This window comes from Papilio machaon, chromosome 10, assembly GCF_912999745.1.
Source record: "Papilio machaon chromosome 10, ilPapMach1.1, whole genome shotgun sequence".
NCBI lineage: Eukaryota > Metazoa > Arthropoda > Insecta > Lepidoptera > Papilionidae > Papilio > Papilio machaon.
Window position 1 is genome coordinate 4,660,344 of NC_059995.1, and position 16,192 is coordinate 4,676,535.

At 31.5% G+C, this 16,192-nt stretch overlaps 3 protein-coding genes across 9 annotated transcripts; 2 read left to right on the forward strand and 1 right to left on the reverse strand.

Moving 5' to 3' along the window:
• Positions 1–300: 300 nt before the first annotated feature.
• On the forward strand, positions 301–2,329 carry LOC106718116 (DCN1-like protein 3). Its single transcript, XM_014512121.2, has 3 exons — positions 301–354; positions 452–677; positions 994–2,329. The coding sequence occupies exons 2-3, from the start codon at positions 605–607 to the stop codon at positions 1,899–1,901; spliced, it is 981 nt and encodes a 326-aa protein (XP_014367607.2). The 5' UTR covers positions 301–354; positions 452–604; the 3' UTR covers positions 1,902–2,329.
• Positions 2,330–2,902: 573 nt separating this feature from the next.
• LOC106717974 (eukaryotic peptide chain release factor GTP-binding subunit ERF3A) lies at positions 2,903–13,744 on the reverse strand. Of its 7 annotated transcripts, none has more exons than XM_045679581.1 (12): positions 13,375–13,744; positions 11,981–12,204; positions 10,994–11,099; positions 10,525–10,671; positions 10,070–10,215; positions 9,573–9,727; positions 8,911–9,028; positions 8,244–8,447; positions 7,473–7,631; positions 6,401–6,505; positions 5,535–5,703; positions 2,903–5,357 (listed from the first exon to the last, which is right to left on the reverse strand). In XM_045679581.1, exons 1-12 carry the CDS (start codon positions 13,433–13,435, stop codon positions 5,314–5,316), a joined length of 1,638 nt encoding a protein of 545 aa, XP_045535537.1. In that variant the 5' UTR covers positions 13,436–13,744; the 3' UTR covers positions 2,903–5,313. The 7 variants fall into 7 exon arrangements, with proteins under 7 accessions (XP_045535537.1, XP_045535536.1, XP_045535535.1 ...); XM_045679580.1 differs by having other exon boundaries at positions 11,969–12,204; XM_045679579.1 differs by having other exon boundaries at positions 13,198–13,744.
• A 758-nt stretch (positions 13,745–14,502) lies between these two features.
• LOC106718190 lies at positions 14,503–15,931 on the forward strand. Its single transcript, XM_014512202.2, has 3 exons — positions 14,503–14,802; positions 15,193–15,408; positions 15,722–15,931. The coding sequence occupies exons 1-3, from the start codon at positions 14,517–14,519 to the stop codon at positions 15,853–15,855; spliced, it is 636 nt and encodes a 211-aa protein (XP_014367688.2). The 5' UTR covers positions 14,503–14,516; the 3' UTR covers positions 15,856–15,931.
• The last annotated feature ends 261 nt before the right edge of the window (positions 15,932–16,192 follow it).

The window sequence follows — 16,192 nt, forward strand, 5'->3', positions numbered from 1 at the left end:
AATTCTAACTGATGATTATAATATTTTTATACCTATTACAGATATTAAGTAAAGGAGGTAAATGTAGTGGTTAATTTTTAATAAAACTAATTATTACGATTACGTATTTTGCTACTTTTTATCTGTGCTGGAAACTGGTCTAGCCTATGTCCTCATTGTCTATGTCTAAATAATCGGGTGTCTGTCTGACCGAGTCTGAGGAAAAAATATTTTGAAAATTATAATACTCGAATTTAGAAAGAAAATAATATTTCACTTAGTATATCTTTTTCAAATTTACTATGCTAAGAAAGAACGAAGAACAAAAATACATAAGTTGCACCTGACCTTTCTTACTACACGGAAGCAATAATGGTACGTAACATTATAAAACTCAATATTTTTAACAAAATTTAAATTTTATCGCTAATAATGTTTTTGCTATCCTATATTAGAAATTCTTTCTTTACAGATTGTAAATACTTCATTACAGTTAAAATTTTTGAAAATATTTTTTTGATCACTATGTTTCATAGCATTTCTGATAAGGTGTACAAATTAAATTGTACATGTGTAGTGAATAAAGGGTTTATGCGTTGGTGGAACGTAAATCACATTTTGTCCAATGGGCCATTGTCTAAGTTGCTTCAAAGAACAAGCCAATACTGAGATAGTTACAACTCAAAGGAAGAAAGATGGTGAGTTTGAATCATGATTTTTTTTTTGTTTAATTAGTTTAAAGAGTTGTATTTCTTTGTCCAAATTTCATCACTACAAATTTTTCTTAAGGTAAATTCTACATTATTCAACAGATAGTGTATGAGTTGTGTTTGCCCTCACAATAAATGTGATATTTTAGGTTTAAACAGAGATTATATTTTTTCTCAAAAAGTTATAAAGAAACATGTAAAATACAATACTGAATTAAATTCTTAATTTACTGTTAAGTAGTACATAATGTTATAATACTGTTTGTATTACTTGCAAATGTAAACCATTTATAATAATTTCCAGAGATGAGGGAGATTGTGACCACAAATCAAGTGCCCACCGTCATGGTGTCTGACTACCCGCAAGAAGAACCATTGCTGCATAACAATCAAAATAACATTAATTCTCATAGAAATATGCAGAATGCAAATACTGTGAATTCATATGATGAGAACAGCACAGGAGAATTGACAATTATACAAAAATCACACACAAATTCAGATAAGATACTAAAGCCATTTTATCAAAAGTTGCCATCGTTACCCCGAACTATGTCTTCTATCAGTTCAAATGAATCTAGGATATCTGAAAATAAAATTAATCAATTGTTTGATTTGTATAAGGATTCTTTGGAAGATGCAATATTAGCTGAAGGAATTGAAAATCTTTGCAATGATTTGCAGTTGAATCCAGATGATTTTAAAGTATTAGTGCTTGCTTGGAAGTTAAATGCTAGTCAAATGTGTAGATTTACACGGCAGGAATTTGTGCAAGGCTTGAAAAATCTAAAAACTGATTCAATAAAAGGTGTACAAACTAAGTTAAATGAAATAACATCAGATTTGACAAGAGATTCTGAGAATTTCAAAGATTTATACAGATTCACTTTCAAATTTGGTTTAGATGTTAGTATAGGGCAACGAATATTGCCGGCCGATATTGCTATCTTATTATGGAGATTAGTTTTCACGAACAATGAACCACCAATACTTGACAAATGGCTAAAGTATCTTGAAAAAAACCCTCACATCAGAGGCATTCCTAAAGACACCTGGTACATGTTCTTAAACTTTTGTGAATACATTGGAGATGACCTCAGCAGTTATGATGACAATGAGGCATGGCCGAGTTTGTTTGATGATTTTGTGGAGTATGAAAACGACCAAATGAATCAAAATATTACCAAAACTGACATGAAAATAGAGGATTAAAAATTAATGTTTGCCAAATTTTAGCTACCGTAGGTACTTAATAAAACGATATTGAGACTGATAATCTGATAATGAACGTTTGAAATCAACTCCACGAAGGAGGTTCATTACTGCTAAGTAATGCTTATGACTCAAAACATTAGTTAATGCGGGAGTGTTATAGTGATGCCGGAGATGTCATCATGTAAATATTACTTTATATTTTGTAACTAATGATTTGTAAAACTATATTATGCCTACATAAGTTTTTAGTCTTATAGATTTATTGATAACATTCCAGTGATGGAATAAGCCAAATCTGTATATTTTTTGTTCTGTTCTACAAATGAAATGCTTATGTACACTGAGTAATCTAAATATTTCTTACACTATCCACTTTTATTCTTTATATTCCTAAAGCCTAAACTTGCACCATCCAAAATTCCTGCTAAACATAATACAAATAAATTAATGACAATGATTTCTATTAAAAACATACTCTTAAAAGTTTTTTTTATTAATCACTAAACCTGCATTAGTTTTAGTAAAATATGTGTATTTCATAATGTATTCATATATTATCTTTTCATAACGTAATATATAATAGGTATTTGAAAAATGTCCATTTTATTGAAATATTTATCTTTTGCACAATATTTTCTTTTTTATAAATCATCACATCCTAAAGGTTTTTTAAAAATAGTGCCTTTTTTTGTTATTTCTCAGTCAAGGAATTCAAAACACAGCATTCAATTTGATCAAGAGACATACCACGAATTTTTATTTAGTAATGTCCCAAGGTACCAACTATAAAACAACTAGATTAACCTATTCTGCCTTGTTCTGGCGGTCTGAGTAGTTTCTTAAATGGAATAAGTTATAATACTATTCTGCTATTCTTGGGTAAGGGTTTAACTATTTCAATTTGTGCTTGTCAATTTTCACTTTACAGATAGCAAATATAAATCAGTAAATGTAATTCAGGTTTGAGGTAGATGAATACAAATAAAAATACCGGTGGTGCTGTTAATAAAATTTTATTTTAAACAAAATAATATAGTCGCAGGCTGCCAGTGGTCGCTCGGTGGCTCGCTTGGGCCGCGAGGCGCACGCGGCGCGCCGGCCGGCGGCAACGGAAGGCACTAAGGCGCCCTACTCTCCCCTACGAGCAAGCGTGTCCACAAATAAACTATAGCACGGATCAAACCAGATGGAGCGCCGCGTACGCCTGACGTTTTATACATAAAATATCATTAATAATATAATTCAATCCGCCACTATATACGTAAAACCGATTATATTAAAAAAAGCAAATGGAAATTGAACCCACAATATACAATTTATAACAATTCGGAGATTGACTCCTAACCGCTGGAGTTAATAATTCAATGTGTATCATTTGGCTCGCCGTAAGTACTTTGTGATTCTAAAATTAAGGCATGGCGAAGAAACCAAGTCTTCACATTCCGAAAGCTACATACAAAACTGACGGACCATTTCTTATAAACGTGATAAAGTTCAAATATCAACCAGATAAAAGCTAGCAGCTTTCATACCGCAGCTTTTGATCTCGGCGCACTCCAGCTCCGCCTATGTATTTTGTTTTCAAAGCGATATCTTCTATAAAAAAATTACATTTATATTAAAATATTGCAAGTAATTAACATTATGAATATACATGAATCGTGTTGTTCCATTTCATAAATATAAAATTGCTTCGGTTTCAAGCACATTTCATCAACATGTACACCGCATAGCAAATCACTTGAAACATAATCTTGTTTTTAAAATAGGGAACAATACTATAATCAATCAATCATTACTTATGTTCTTATTAAGTGAAATATGGTGATAACTACTTCTGTTAGGATGATCAAGTTACAACTAAAATATTCGTTTATTACTATAAACAAAAGTTAAATAGTTCCTAGTCGAGTATTACAATCAACTTTTATTGCTACCATTTATATCAGTAAGCAAAATACGCAAGCGGTTGACCATCCTAGCAGCGACTACACGAGAGCTCATACATCATACAATCACAAAACGCTTTTAAAATTAAGAGCTCCAAACTTTTGGAAGAACCTGCCGTCCAAACGTGTTCTGCTAAAATGATATTTTTAACCTACGTTATTATATATACTTTTTAGACGAACATCAATTATCGAGGAAAATGTTATAAAAATAGGACTCTTGAGTGCACACCAAAATTTAATATTACATTATTAACTGCATCTGTCGAGCTTACATGCTAGTACTTGCAGTACTTGGTGTTCTCACTACCCTTTCAAATAAACAGCAATTCTCTAAGTTAAATAATTTAGTTCGCTTCTTTCACAAAAGAAAACTACATCGATTTAGAAGAATATCTAATACCCACATGTTAGTTATAAATAAGAAGAGATCAATATGAAACTACAAATAATTTATTCATAAATGCACCGAGTTCGTGTCGTTTTTGTGAGTAACCAATAAAAATTTTAGACATTGATAAATCCCAGTTATTATAAAATAAGTTTATGGGCCATAAATAAATAAAACATCATTTTATTATATTCAAATAGTATGACACTAAGATGACATATTACGAACAGTATTTTCATACTGACTCGCTTCTTGTTTTACTTCGAGGTATAAGTTCGAAACACGAGAGAAGAAACTGCTCAGAATTTAATTTTCTCGGTGATGCAACTACATGCGCGAGCGCATTTCACGTAAAACGCAACATAACGAAAATAATGTAATTTACGTATCAATATTAAGTATTTATTCTACGAAAATGTAGTTGATGAAATCGGCGAAAAATTTAGTAATAAATATTTGGAGTAACAGATGTGTGTTTCTACTGTCGTGTCTCGAGCTGCACACAATTAAACCAAACAAATCATTATAGTAAAAGGAAAGCGTAAGATTAAAACACCAATCCAAAACAGTTAACAGATTTTCTTTGTTCTTAAATTGTGTAAAATGCAAGTAAATTAAATAATCAATTTAATACACGCCGTCTATAAGCAGGATAGGATACATTATATTTAACAAACATATAATCCACATATACAAAATTCAAGCAAATAAAAATTACATAGGTAGGGGTTTGTAAGAGAATCACGGCTCACTTTTCCTTGTAAGCTGATGCAAATAATGTGAGAGACATTGCTGTGTATATGCATTTGTGATAACATTATATAAATAACACTTGTATAAATATGTTTTTACCACCATTAAAATAACATAGCGTACTGTCTGCAGATTCTTGCTAACATTTCGTGTTCCGTGCGGTGATGTCGCATGCCGCAGTCTGTCGTCTGTGTCGAAGCAACACTCGAGCTCTCACATCCCAATACTCAGGATTACATATTACATTCACATCCACTCTCATGATATAGGTTTTGGAAAGGCCTATCCTAGCTAAATTACAATCGTAGGGCCAAATTTACTCAACCACTTTCAACACTTTGCCAATTGCGATCGTCTTATCTGAAAACAAAATTAAATTCGACATTTAACTAAAACTTTAATAAATTAACTGACCGAGAAAATTATTTTAATAAGTATTATAACGGTTTGAATTTCGTTAAAATATTCTTATGATTATCATAAGTTCAGCAATAAATGTGTACACTTTCTTATTATTAGATGTTTGTGCAAACTTACTTTCGTCTCTTAAAGTGAATCTGCCCATTTGAGCAAACTTCTTGAAGGGTTCAAGGCAGATGACGCCGGCGCACTCTATCCTCATGATGGCGACCTGGTCCTGCTTCACGAAGCGCGGCCTCGTCTTCGACTTCTCTCCAGTCTTCTTGTCTACCAAACAGATTAGGGCCTGCACAAATATAAAAACGGTTGCAATTTTGGTTATTGGTTAGTAAACGAAATATCGTTGTGTATCATGCTGTATATTTATTGTTTTTATATCAAATATAGCTGTCGCCCGCAATTACGTCCGCGCGGAATTAAAAAAAAGTAAATAAATAGCCTATGAATTCTTCCAGACTATGTTCTACATCTACCAAATTTCATCAAGATCTGTTGAATTGTTCCGAAGATACCTTCAAACAAACATCCATCCATCTAAACATTCGCATTTATAATATGAGTAAGATAGTAAGATTATAGATATAAACACAATAAATAGTGTTTTCGAGATTCCTTAAATAAATGAAATTGAGAGTATTAAAAGGAAAAGTAAATGTTAAAATAAATCTTAATAAATAAAGCCTATGTTAGTCAATGATATGAAAGCTTTGTAAAGGCAAAAAAATTTTTAAAGTGTATTTTATAGTTTTCGAGTTAATTCGTCACATGAAAAATACAAATCCTTCCTCTTTATAATTTCAGTATGGTATAGATATAGATTAACTAGATCCCTAACCCTTGATCACGAACCTTATTAAGTGGTCTAATGAAGATACCTGTTAGTTTATTAAGTGCCAGTAAAGGCTTCCTAAGTCATACTTGGCCCCTAATTACACAATTTCATGTATATTTTTTTTTTCTAAAGTAATATGAATAATAATAACCTTAACAGTAACTTCCTCAGCTGCACAATGTATGTGCATGACGGCAGAGTATCCCGCACATATAATGGACTTGTGCTCCAGGATCACCACCTGCGCATCGAACACCTGCAACAAACATATATATATCAACATACATACACATAAGTTTTATTCCTCTGTCTATTTGAAGTAAGACATACAAAACAATTTAACACATTTTTTTGAATACTTTAGTCGTAATGTAAAAATTTTCCATATTGTAAAAAATACATAGTAAATCAAATTTTACACGTCTTGTAACAATGTATTGCTAATATGTGATAAATATAGTCATATTAACATGTTTTTCATAATAGTGCAACTACTCTGACATTATTATTAGCAATCAAATATCTGAACGGCTCGGCAGTTCTTACGTATTGTTGCGTAGAACACAATTTCAAATGTAACGGGGAGTATAGGGGATGTGGCAGGTGGCGGGGGGTTGGGGGGCTGGCGCACTACACAGCGTGTAGTCGATCAAGAGCCGGCAAAGATATTGAAACAGATAATACTTAACCCTTACAGGACCATAAGATTTCCAAGACTAAACAAATATGCAAATACAATACAATATTTTAGCTACAATAGCTTAACACACTTCTTTTTTTATTCGTTAAGAACACATTAGCTGATAATATTGCGTTTCTGGGCCCATAACCTGATGAAGAACACAAGTCTACATGGGAAAATATTGCTTTGGACATGTTTTATTTTGACATTCAGTAAAAAAAACATTGATTAAATAATAATTTAACAATCATTAACGATTTTTGTAGAAGGGAAAAATATTTCCCTTGAGCGTGAAAGGGTTAAGGTAATAATTTCCATTTTATTTATAGTCATGTAAGAGAAAATTAAGTCTAGATCCATGCCATTAGATTTGGTGAAGTATAAGTCTACCCCTCCTCCCCTAAATACATGTGTTATCTTATTTTAGCCAGAACTTTTATTCAGAACCCTTCCCTTTCGCATTTCACGTGATTAATGGACAACCCCCAAAACTGGCAATCCTTTTTCCTTATTACAGAGGATTTATTGGCAATCAACTCACTCTGCCCGTAGTAATGGGGTCCACGGTGTCACACAGCACGAAGCCGGGCGACACGTCCTCCTCCTCGATACCCTTCAGCTTCACCTTCACGTTCTCGCCGGGCCCGATGGACGTCACCTCGATGTCGTCCGACCACAGCTGGTCCACTGTCACTTGCACCTGTCACAAATATCTCCATTCATTTTCTCAATTAAGACTAAAATACCAAATTGACGTAAAATCTCAAATTTAAATAAGTAAATATGTTACATAGATGTATTATTGATGTTACATAGATCTACTGAGTTTTTAACAAATTTGGATACGACACTATATAGTATACTCGCTTTTACCCGCGACTCCGTCCGCGCGGAATAAAATATAGAAAACGGGGTAAAAATGATCCTATGTCCTTTTCCTGGTTCTAAGCTACCTGCCCACTAATTTTCAGTCAAATCGATTCAGCCGTTCTTGAGTTATAAATAGTGTAACTAACACAATTTTCTTTTATATATATAGATTAGTATTTTTGATTTCATATTATTCAGTTGATAAATTGAAGATTGTTAATATTTAAATCTTATTAATATTATGAATGCGAATGTTTGAATGGATGGATGTTTGATTGAAGGTATCTCCGGAACGGCTTAACGTATCTTGATGAAATTTGGCATAGATGTAGAACATAGTCTGGAAGAACACATAATAGGCTACTAATAAAGTTGTTTTTTAACTCCGCGCGGACGGAGTCGCGGGCGACAGCTAGTGTATAATAAAGAAATAAAAACTTACCCTATTGGGCATAAGGAAAAGTGTGCTACTTTTACGCGTTGTACCAGCTTCAACCTTGCCCATGAGGACAGTGCCCATGTCCTTGTATTTGTCTACAACGGGCATGATGAAGGGACCATCCATCTTCCGGTTCAGTGATGGTAGCTCATCAATCAGTTGGATGAATGATGGTCCACGGTACCACGGACATATCTCTTCAGATACCTAGAAATGGAATTTATTCACTGATCACATACAAACATTGCATAGTTTTTGTGACATACAAATACAGTCAAAATCTGTTATAACGACATCGAAGGGACTACTCATATTGAGTCGTAAAAACCGATAGTTGTAACAACCAGTGACAGGTATTAATAGGAAAGATATGTATATAACATTCAGCCAGGACCTTTGATTTTGGTCAATTTAACCGGTATGTTGTTCTAAACGATGTCGCCATAAACAGTTTTGACTGTATGTTTTTTTTAAATAACTTAACAGTAAATAATCTTGGTTACTTAGTATGGTCAAGTATAAAGTGATAAAGTAATAGAACCTACTGTAATATTCTATACTTATTATTTAATAACCTATATGAGATTAAGTTTTATTTTTATTGAGGTTAATAGGATTATACCCACTCATTATTCACAACTTATCTAATATGAAATTTAAATGAGCTCACCCTTTCCAATAAGCCCTGTCCAGTTTGGCCGGACACTGGTAAGAAGGACAGATCCTTAGCGGGATTGAAGCCTAGCTTCTTAAGGTACGGTAAGATCTTGTCACGGCATTCATTGTATCTGAAACATTAAAATTATATAAAGAAAATTTTGTCAACCATTAAATTTATTTTTGTCTCTACGGCCACAACCATTAGGTCAAATTAGATTTCTTACTTTATTTATAAATAGGGGTAAACTGCCTGTTAAGCCTTTTTCCAATTGTTATAGGATTGTTTAAACTTTCGTGAGACATAATAATAAAATAATTAAGAATGGCTAACTCGCGATGAACAGATGGACCCCCCGACGGGTCCGAAACTAGTAGGTGCCGTCACCGGACAATGCGTGAGTTATGCCGTTCTTAATTAATCTGTTATGGGATTATTTTGCAGTATTCTATATGAAAAAACATAATTTTCAGCAGTTCCAGCACTTAAAACTGCTCTCTGGTAATGTTTGACTTTTTCACTTCGGGCAATTTATGTAGGAACTATCAATATGTTGCATACCAAATACTCTTGACAACAAGAATTAGAGTAAAGATTGTGCCTCAAGACCAATAAAAAACCAAAAATAAACTATAATAAATAGCATTTAAATTATCTCTTTCAAATTAATTTACCTCTTTTCTTCCCAAGCTACAGTAGGATCATCCATTTTGTTGACAAGTGCTACAAGATGTTTAACTCCGGCAGTTTTTGCTAACATAGCATGCTCTCTGGTTTGCCCTCCCCTGTCAAATCCAGTCTCAAATTCTCCTTTGCGGGCAGAAATAACCTGGAATTGTAAAATATGCAATTACCACAACAATTTAAATTCAGTACACAATAATGTTAACTGTAATATGAAATGTACTAATATTCAAAATTCAGCTGAAATTGTCAAATGACATTGACACGTAAGTTGTTGTTGGATCATCCATTTGCTAAAGAAAATTAAATTAATCTTGAAGGTGTAATTAAGTGATCAATCTTGATAATGTGTTATTAAGTATTAATATAAGAAGAATTCCAAATATAGCAACATTACTTATAAGTTTACAAGTTGGAATGTTAGCTGCCATATAATAACCTTGTATTTTTATTTTGTAAAACAAGTTAAATTAAAGGTAATTCATACCAGTACAGCAAGATCCGCTTGCGCTGCACCACCAATCATGTTTGGAACAAAACTTTTATGCCCGGGTGCATCAAGTATTGTGAAATGTTTCTTATCAGTCTCAAAGTATGCTCTTCCAACCTCCACTGTCTTTCCCTTGTCACGTTCTGTGTAAAGATAATTGATTAATTTATCTGACTACAATAATGTGAATGTAAAAAACTGTAATAAAGAAAATGTCATTTGTAGAACACATATGTTATTTTGTTCTGTATTTCGCTAGTAATATAACCAAGGTAACGAATTATGCAAGAAAATGGAGTAAAAAATATGAAAAGAAACAAGTTTAAGGCTATGGCTATGTAACTCACCATATGAAAGGCATATAATTTAAGTGAACATTACAGATACATTAAATCTTTGTTGAATAGGTAAAATTACATATTTGTGTACTAAAAATTCAACAAAATACAAACCTTCTTGGTTTGTATCAAGGGCCCATGATAAGTACCAGGACTCCCTTGATTTTTCTCTCGCTTCTCTTTCATATTTTTCCAATGTTCTTTTGTCCACCATACCCGTCAATGACATAATTTGACCGCCAATTGTTGATTTACCAGCATCTATAACAATATGTACATTAATTGAATTTGACTACTAACAGTAGTATTTAATTAATTAAGATTATTTAATAATTTTTAAGAAATTTGATATGAAATTGGTTCAGTCACAGTAAAAAAAGTAGAACAGGTGGTTAAGTTGACGTACTTCAGAATATATTTAATAGGATTGCAAGATATTGATTAATATAGCTTAAATAAACAGTATTAAACAATTTGAGATTACTCCTAAGTCCATATTCTGCCCACATATGCATAATAAATATGTGATATCTCTATAGCTAAGCAGCTACAACAAACAAACAGTATTGAACATTAAACTCACCAACATGTCCAATGAATACTACATTCACATGTTCCTTCTTGCTTCGAGTGTCCTCCACTCTGACTGGCTTCTTCTTAGGAATCTTTTTTGCCGCTTCTCCATCCTCCTGCAAAGTTTACAAATTATTATGTAATAAAGTAATTTAATAGTTTAAAAAACAAAAATAGTCAATAAAAACAAAATGGTTATTGAAATTCTATGAATTTGATGTAAAGGCTACAAAAGATAATAATTAACATAAAAATATAAACCACTTTCTAGATCTATAGGTCTATATTATATTAATGTCTTGCTTTAAGTCAAGGATTTCAGCATTCAGTATGAAAAAAAAAATTAAACAATTTAATTTTAAGTATGTAAAACTTATACAGCAATCATTAAAATTAGTTGATTAAATTTATATGGTTTCTTGTAGGAACACTCTTTTAAATGTGACTGATGATAAAATTGTTTGTTTAAGATATGCCCCGTAATAGTTAAAATAAAAAATATCCCATGAACAATAACTAAAAACAAATTGTGTTAGTATAGTTCTTACAAATTTATAAATAAAAATTTCATACCCTTGCCATTCTTTTCAACACAGACACCAAACTATGATAAGCTTGTAATGAAGATATTATAAAAAGCAAACAAGAACTTTATCACTCACTTTGCTGTCAACTAAGTTAAAAATAACTACATTGCAAACAAAAACTATATATTATAAACTATATAGAACACATTTCATAGTGTTCTATAATCTGCTAACAGGAAGAACTTATACATGCAAGTCCCAATAAAATAAAACAACTACAAATGTATATAGAATCAAAGCATAGACAAACAATGAGTAAAACTTAATATAATTTGCATGTACAAGCTATACTCAAATAAAATTTAAGGAAATCTTTATGACTGATAAGGTCATATGACTCATTTTAATGACTATGAATTTGGAATGTTAATGTAAAGTAAAATAATCCATGCAATTACAGTGGCCTGCACCTGTTGCTCCGTTTCTTCTTCTTCTGGCTCATTGTTGTCTTCAGGGGTTAAGAGAGCATCATCGGCATCAGCATCCCAACTATCAATTGTTGGGGAGGAATCGGACTGAACAGGGAGGGGAGCTGCTACTACAACTGTTGCAGGTGGAACAGGAGGTGGCTCCTCAACCCGAGGCGAGGCTGAAGCAGCTCCAGCGTCACCACTGTCACCAGCATCACCACAACCTGGTGCAAAATACACCATTACTGCACTTTGTCAAAGATTCTAAGCAATTTTCTAATTGAATCTCATAAAAGCGGTAAATGTCAAAAAAATTCCACTGAATTTATATATATTTTTAAACATGTGTGCAATGGAGTATCAAATACCAATAGTATTATTACTTTTTAAAACTTTATTAAAGTTTAAAAAATTTATTCACACTACCATTTTTACACAAAAAAATAAAATAGATCTGGGATACTTGTGCTAATCACATGAGTATTACATACTATAAAAAAAGAAACCTTATCAGCAAATGCCATGTGGCCAAATCAGAGATTTTGTTTGTGAAAGTTACAATTTAATGATTAATGTAGAAATAGTTAAACAATATCACCTAAATATATATGTTAAACTTGTTAAGGTCTAAAGAATAAGAGCCCTTTAGAGTAAAGACAAATTTAGAAAATGATATAATATTAATGTGATAATGATAGAGGATTTCACAAATGATCAAACGTATTTTAGCTAGGTTATATCTGAAAAGAATTATGTTTCGGAAATACATAAATAAAATTCAAATAATTAGAACATAATATTATTTGGGTAATATAAGAATCTTTATGAGTTGCGAAATGTTTTGAAACGAAATGTACCTAAGAAAATAGGCTGTTTGTACATAAAATGTTTAGTGTAACGTACAACGTGTAACAATGAGCTAAATAAAACGCACCTCTACTGTGTTCCATTTGCAAATGTATTAAGCGACTGAACAAACTTCTTGGAGAGAAAGTTTAATGATGTAAAAGCAGAGCCGCGCGCCGCGTGTCTCGACATAACCCGTTTGAACTGGATTTAGAAAATCACTTGTCGAATCAGCAACACGTTGACGTGAATGTTTTATTAAATTTAGTTTTCAAATAATGTCAGTCATCACTTTTGTAATAAAAATTATACCGGGTAAAGTTTTAAATTACTTTTCTACGGAAATAAATAATGACATTCGTATGACTAACCGTTTAGGACAGGACTCTCTGCAGAATTTGTAGAATCGCTTTCAGATTTTTGTGGTGTGGTAGGTGATTCAGAATTATCGCTAGCCTGTGAAGGCTGACAAAAAGAAGGCACGAACTCCACGGCATTCACATTCAACGTGGAAAATTTTGTAGACACATCATTAGAATCTTTTGCACCTTGTTCACCTACGACTTCGGCTTGATTTTCCCACGAGTCCGGAGCACCGTTATTGGACATTTTAAAATATGAGATAGTGTAAAATTACTAAATAAGTCTTAATTTTTCAGATATTTTTGTAATTATTCGCGTTCTTTTCTCGAGAGATCCGCGTGTGTCTTTATCTTACACCGGAAGTTCATGGCAAATTGCCAAATATATATTTAATACATATGAGTAGTGACAATGTTATAAGAAGATAATAAACCTTTTCACTAAATTATACCAATATTTAGAAATGAAATAAGACTTTCTTGAAAACCTGTAATGGAAAAATGTAATTTAATTTCTCGTGCCACCTAATTAAATGTACTGCTCTTGAATTCAGACTTCCGGTGCTGCCACAATGTCAAAAATAAAACTTACAGGCAACATACTGGTTTCGAACAGAATATACAAATGTTACAAAATGTGTATTAAAATATTAAAATCTTTCCAGAAAACCTATGGGACTAATTTCTTGTAATTTCAACAACAATTTTATAATTTAGTAGCTGTCGCCCACGACTCGAAATTAAAAAAGAATGAATTAGTAGCTTAAGTATTCTTTCAGACTATGATCTACATCTATGTCAAATTTCATCGAGACCCGTTGAGCCGTTCTGGAGATACATTCAAACAAACATCCAACCATCCATCCATCCATCCAAACATTCGCATTTATAATATTAGTAAGAGTAAGAAGTAAGATTTAAGTTCGTTGCTATGGTATTGAAATTGTTAGTGTCGTTGAGTTGTTAAAGTATTTTATTGTAATCGCGGTCATATTTTTGAGATGATGCGCTGATAAATATTTGTAGCTGCGGAGCAAAAATTTTGAGGCAATAAACGTAAGACAAATTTAAAAAAACATATTATATTTAATTTTTAAATGATATTGGTACGTAAGAAGGTAATCGTAGGTAAAAAATTTTGCAATTTATTTATATACTCTTTGGTGGAAGATGTAAAACTGGAAAGCTGTCATCTGTCAAACGTTCGTTCGAATCATTTTGTCATTTGTCAGTTTGCTTGAATCTCGAGTCGTTACATTTCAAATTTCATAAAGGATTAATTGATTTTCAAACAAATATTGATTTAAATAATAACAAAAGTTATAAACATGTGCACAGTGGAAGGAAATTGGAACTATGAATTCGATATAATTAATATCGAGAAAAGCAATTTCTCAAATTTAGAAATAATATTGAATAACTTTCAAGAGTGTGCATTAAAAACATTAGAAAATACCTTTACAACGGAGGCTCGTTCTTATAAAGATGTAACACAGAAAAGTGACGATGATTTAAGAGACCTCCTTGAAAAGAATAAAACTTTGAAACAGAAAATTGATATAAAACTTAAGGAACTTCAGCAACAACAAAAACAATATGAAACTTTCAAGCAAGGTTTGTGAAAATCTATTTTACTATGGACTACTTATTTTATATTATGTACTTTACGGAAATTTGGTGAATCTTCCAAATATTTCCATATTTAAAAAAGTACAAAACACACAGAGATATTTTTGACTAAAAAGACTTTTGTTTTCAAAAACCTATTGCCCGGAATGTAGAAACTTATTGCTACACTCAGAGCAACGTAGTCCACTAAAGGAGTCCATTAGTCGGATTTAATAAATTGTATTAAGGGTTTGATTAAAACACTGTTGAATGACTGAGGATAGCAATTAGCCTCCTAGTTTTGAAAATTAATTAAATAATAGATAACTTAAATAATTGATACTCAAATTTGTATTTGTTATTTGTAACTGAACATATGTTATTCCTTATTTTCAGATCAGAAACTTTTGATTCAAGAAATTAAAGAGAAACATGAAGCATTTTTGATGGCAAAAAAATATTATAAGAAATTCTTAAGAATGTATTTCACTATTGAATCTAAAAATAAAGATAGCCAAACTATATTTGTACAATTTTTTAATGAAACAAGGAAAGACTCGGAAAAATACAGTGTCCGGTTATTAAGAAACATCAGTAAATGCAAATATGACTGTAAGTATTCTTTATTGTATAATTAAAAAAATTTTGAAAATTTACAATAGAACACAATATCATAACAACAGTACAATATCTTTGGATGTTAGAAACTTCAGTGAAGATTACATCCATTTTGTGGTGTTCATTAAATTAATGCTATCAACTAACATATTTTGTAATATCTTGGCATACAATTTTAATAAAAAAATCTCTCAATGGAAATTTAAGAATTTATGAAATATTTGAATTAAACAAATAACTACATACATATTTTTTTATGAATTTTAATGTAAAATGTTTGTCTTTTCATGTTTTTTTTTTGTTTCAGTGCTAAGTACAAATCCACAGTTAAAAAACGTCAAAGAATTACAAAGAAAACTTGAAGAAACAAATGATGTACCCGGTCTCTTGAGTTGCATCCGAAAATCTTTTTTAACAATAAAAGATTCAACAAAACGTTAGTCACATAAGTGCTCGTTTTTCACCCTAAATTATAAGTAGGATAAGATGTAAAATAAAATGTAATATTATCATATTAAAAAACCTTTATTATAATCGTTCAACAAATATAAAATAGTTACAATTCCATACTGAGGTAATAAACTGGCTCATACAGTTGACAACTGTTATATATAAATCCTTATATATTATAAAAAATTTCTCAATATTGCAAAAAATTACCAACAAAACAATTTTATGTCACAGCAAGTATGTAAACTACAACATATAAATATAATTTGTACATTTCCATTAATAGTAATTGCTTAAAAAAGCAACTATAATTTATAACAAATATCAT

Excerpts from the sequence above, each read along its gene's own strand:
- LOC106717974 (XM_045679578.1), bottom strand. The coding sequence starts at position 13,435 with ATGTCCAATAACGGTGCTCCGGACTCGTGGGAAAATCAAGCCGAAGTC. Across the intron at positions 10,672-10,993 it reads AGTATTCATTGGACATGTTG|ATGCTGGTAAATCAACAATT; the intron begins GTGAGTTTAATG and ends ATATTGTTATAG. Across the intron at positions 10,216-10,524 it reads CCTTGATACAAACCAAGAAG|AACGTGACAAGGGAAAGACA; the intron begins GTTTGTATTTTG and ends ATCTTTACACAG.
- LOC106718190 (XM_014512202.2), top strand. The coding sequence starts at position 14,517 with ATGTGCACAGTGGAAGGAAATTGGAACTATGAATTCGATATAATTAAT. Across the intron at positions 14,803-15,192 it reads ATATGAAACTTTCAAGCAAG|ATCAGAAACTTTTGATTCAA; the intron begins GTTTGTGAAAAT and ends CCTTATTTTCAG. Across the intron at positions 15,409-15,721 it reads CAGTAAATGCAAATATGACT|TGCTAAGTACAAATCCACAG; the intron begins GTAAGTATTCTT and ends TTTTTGTTTCAG.
- LOC106718116 (XM_014512121.2), top strand. The coding sequence starts at position 605 with ATGGGCCATTGTCTAAGTTGCTTCAAAGAACAAGCCAATACTGAGATA. Across the intron at positions 678-993 it reads AACTCAAAGGAAGAAAGATG|AGATGAGGGAGATTGTGACC; the intron begins GTGAGTTTGAAT and ends AATAATTTCCAG.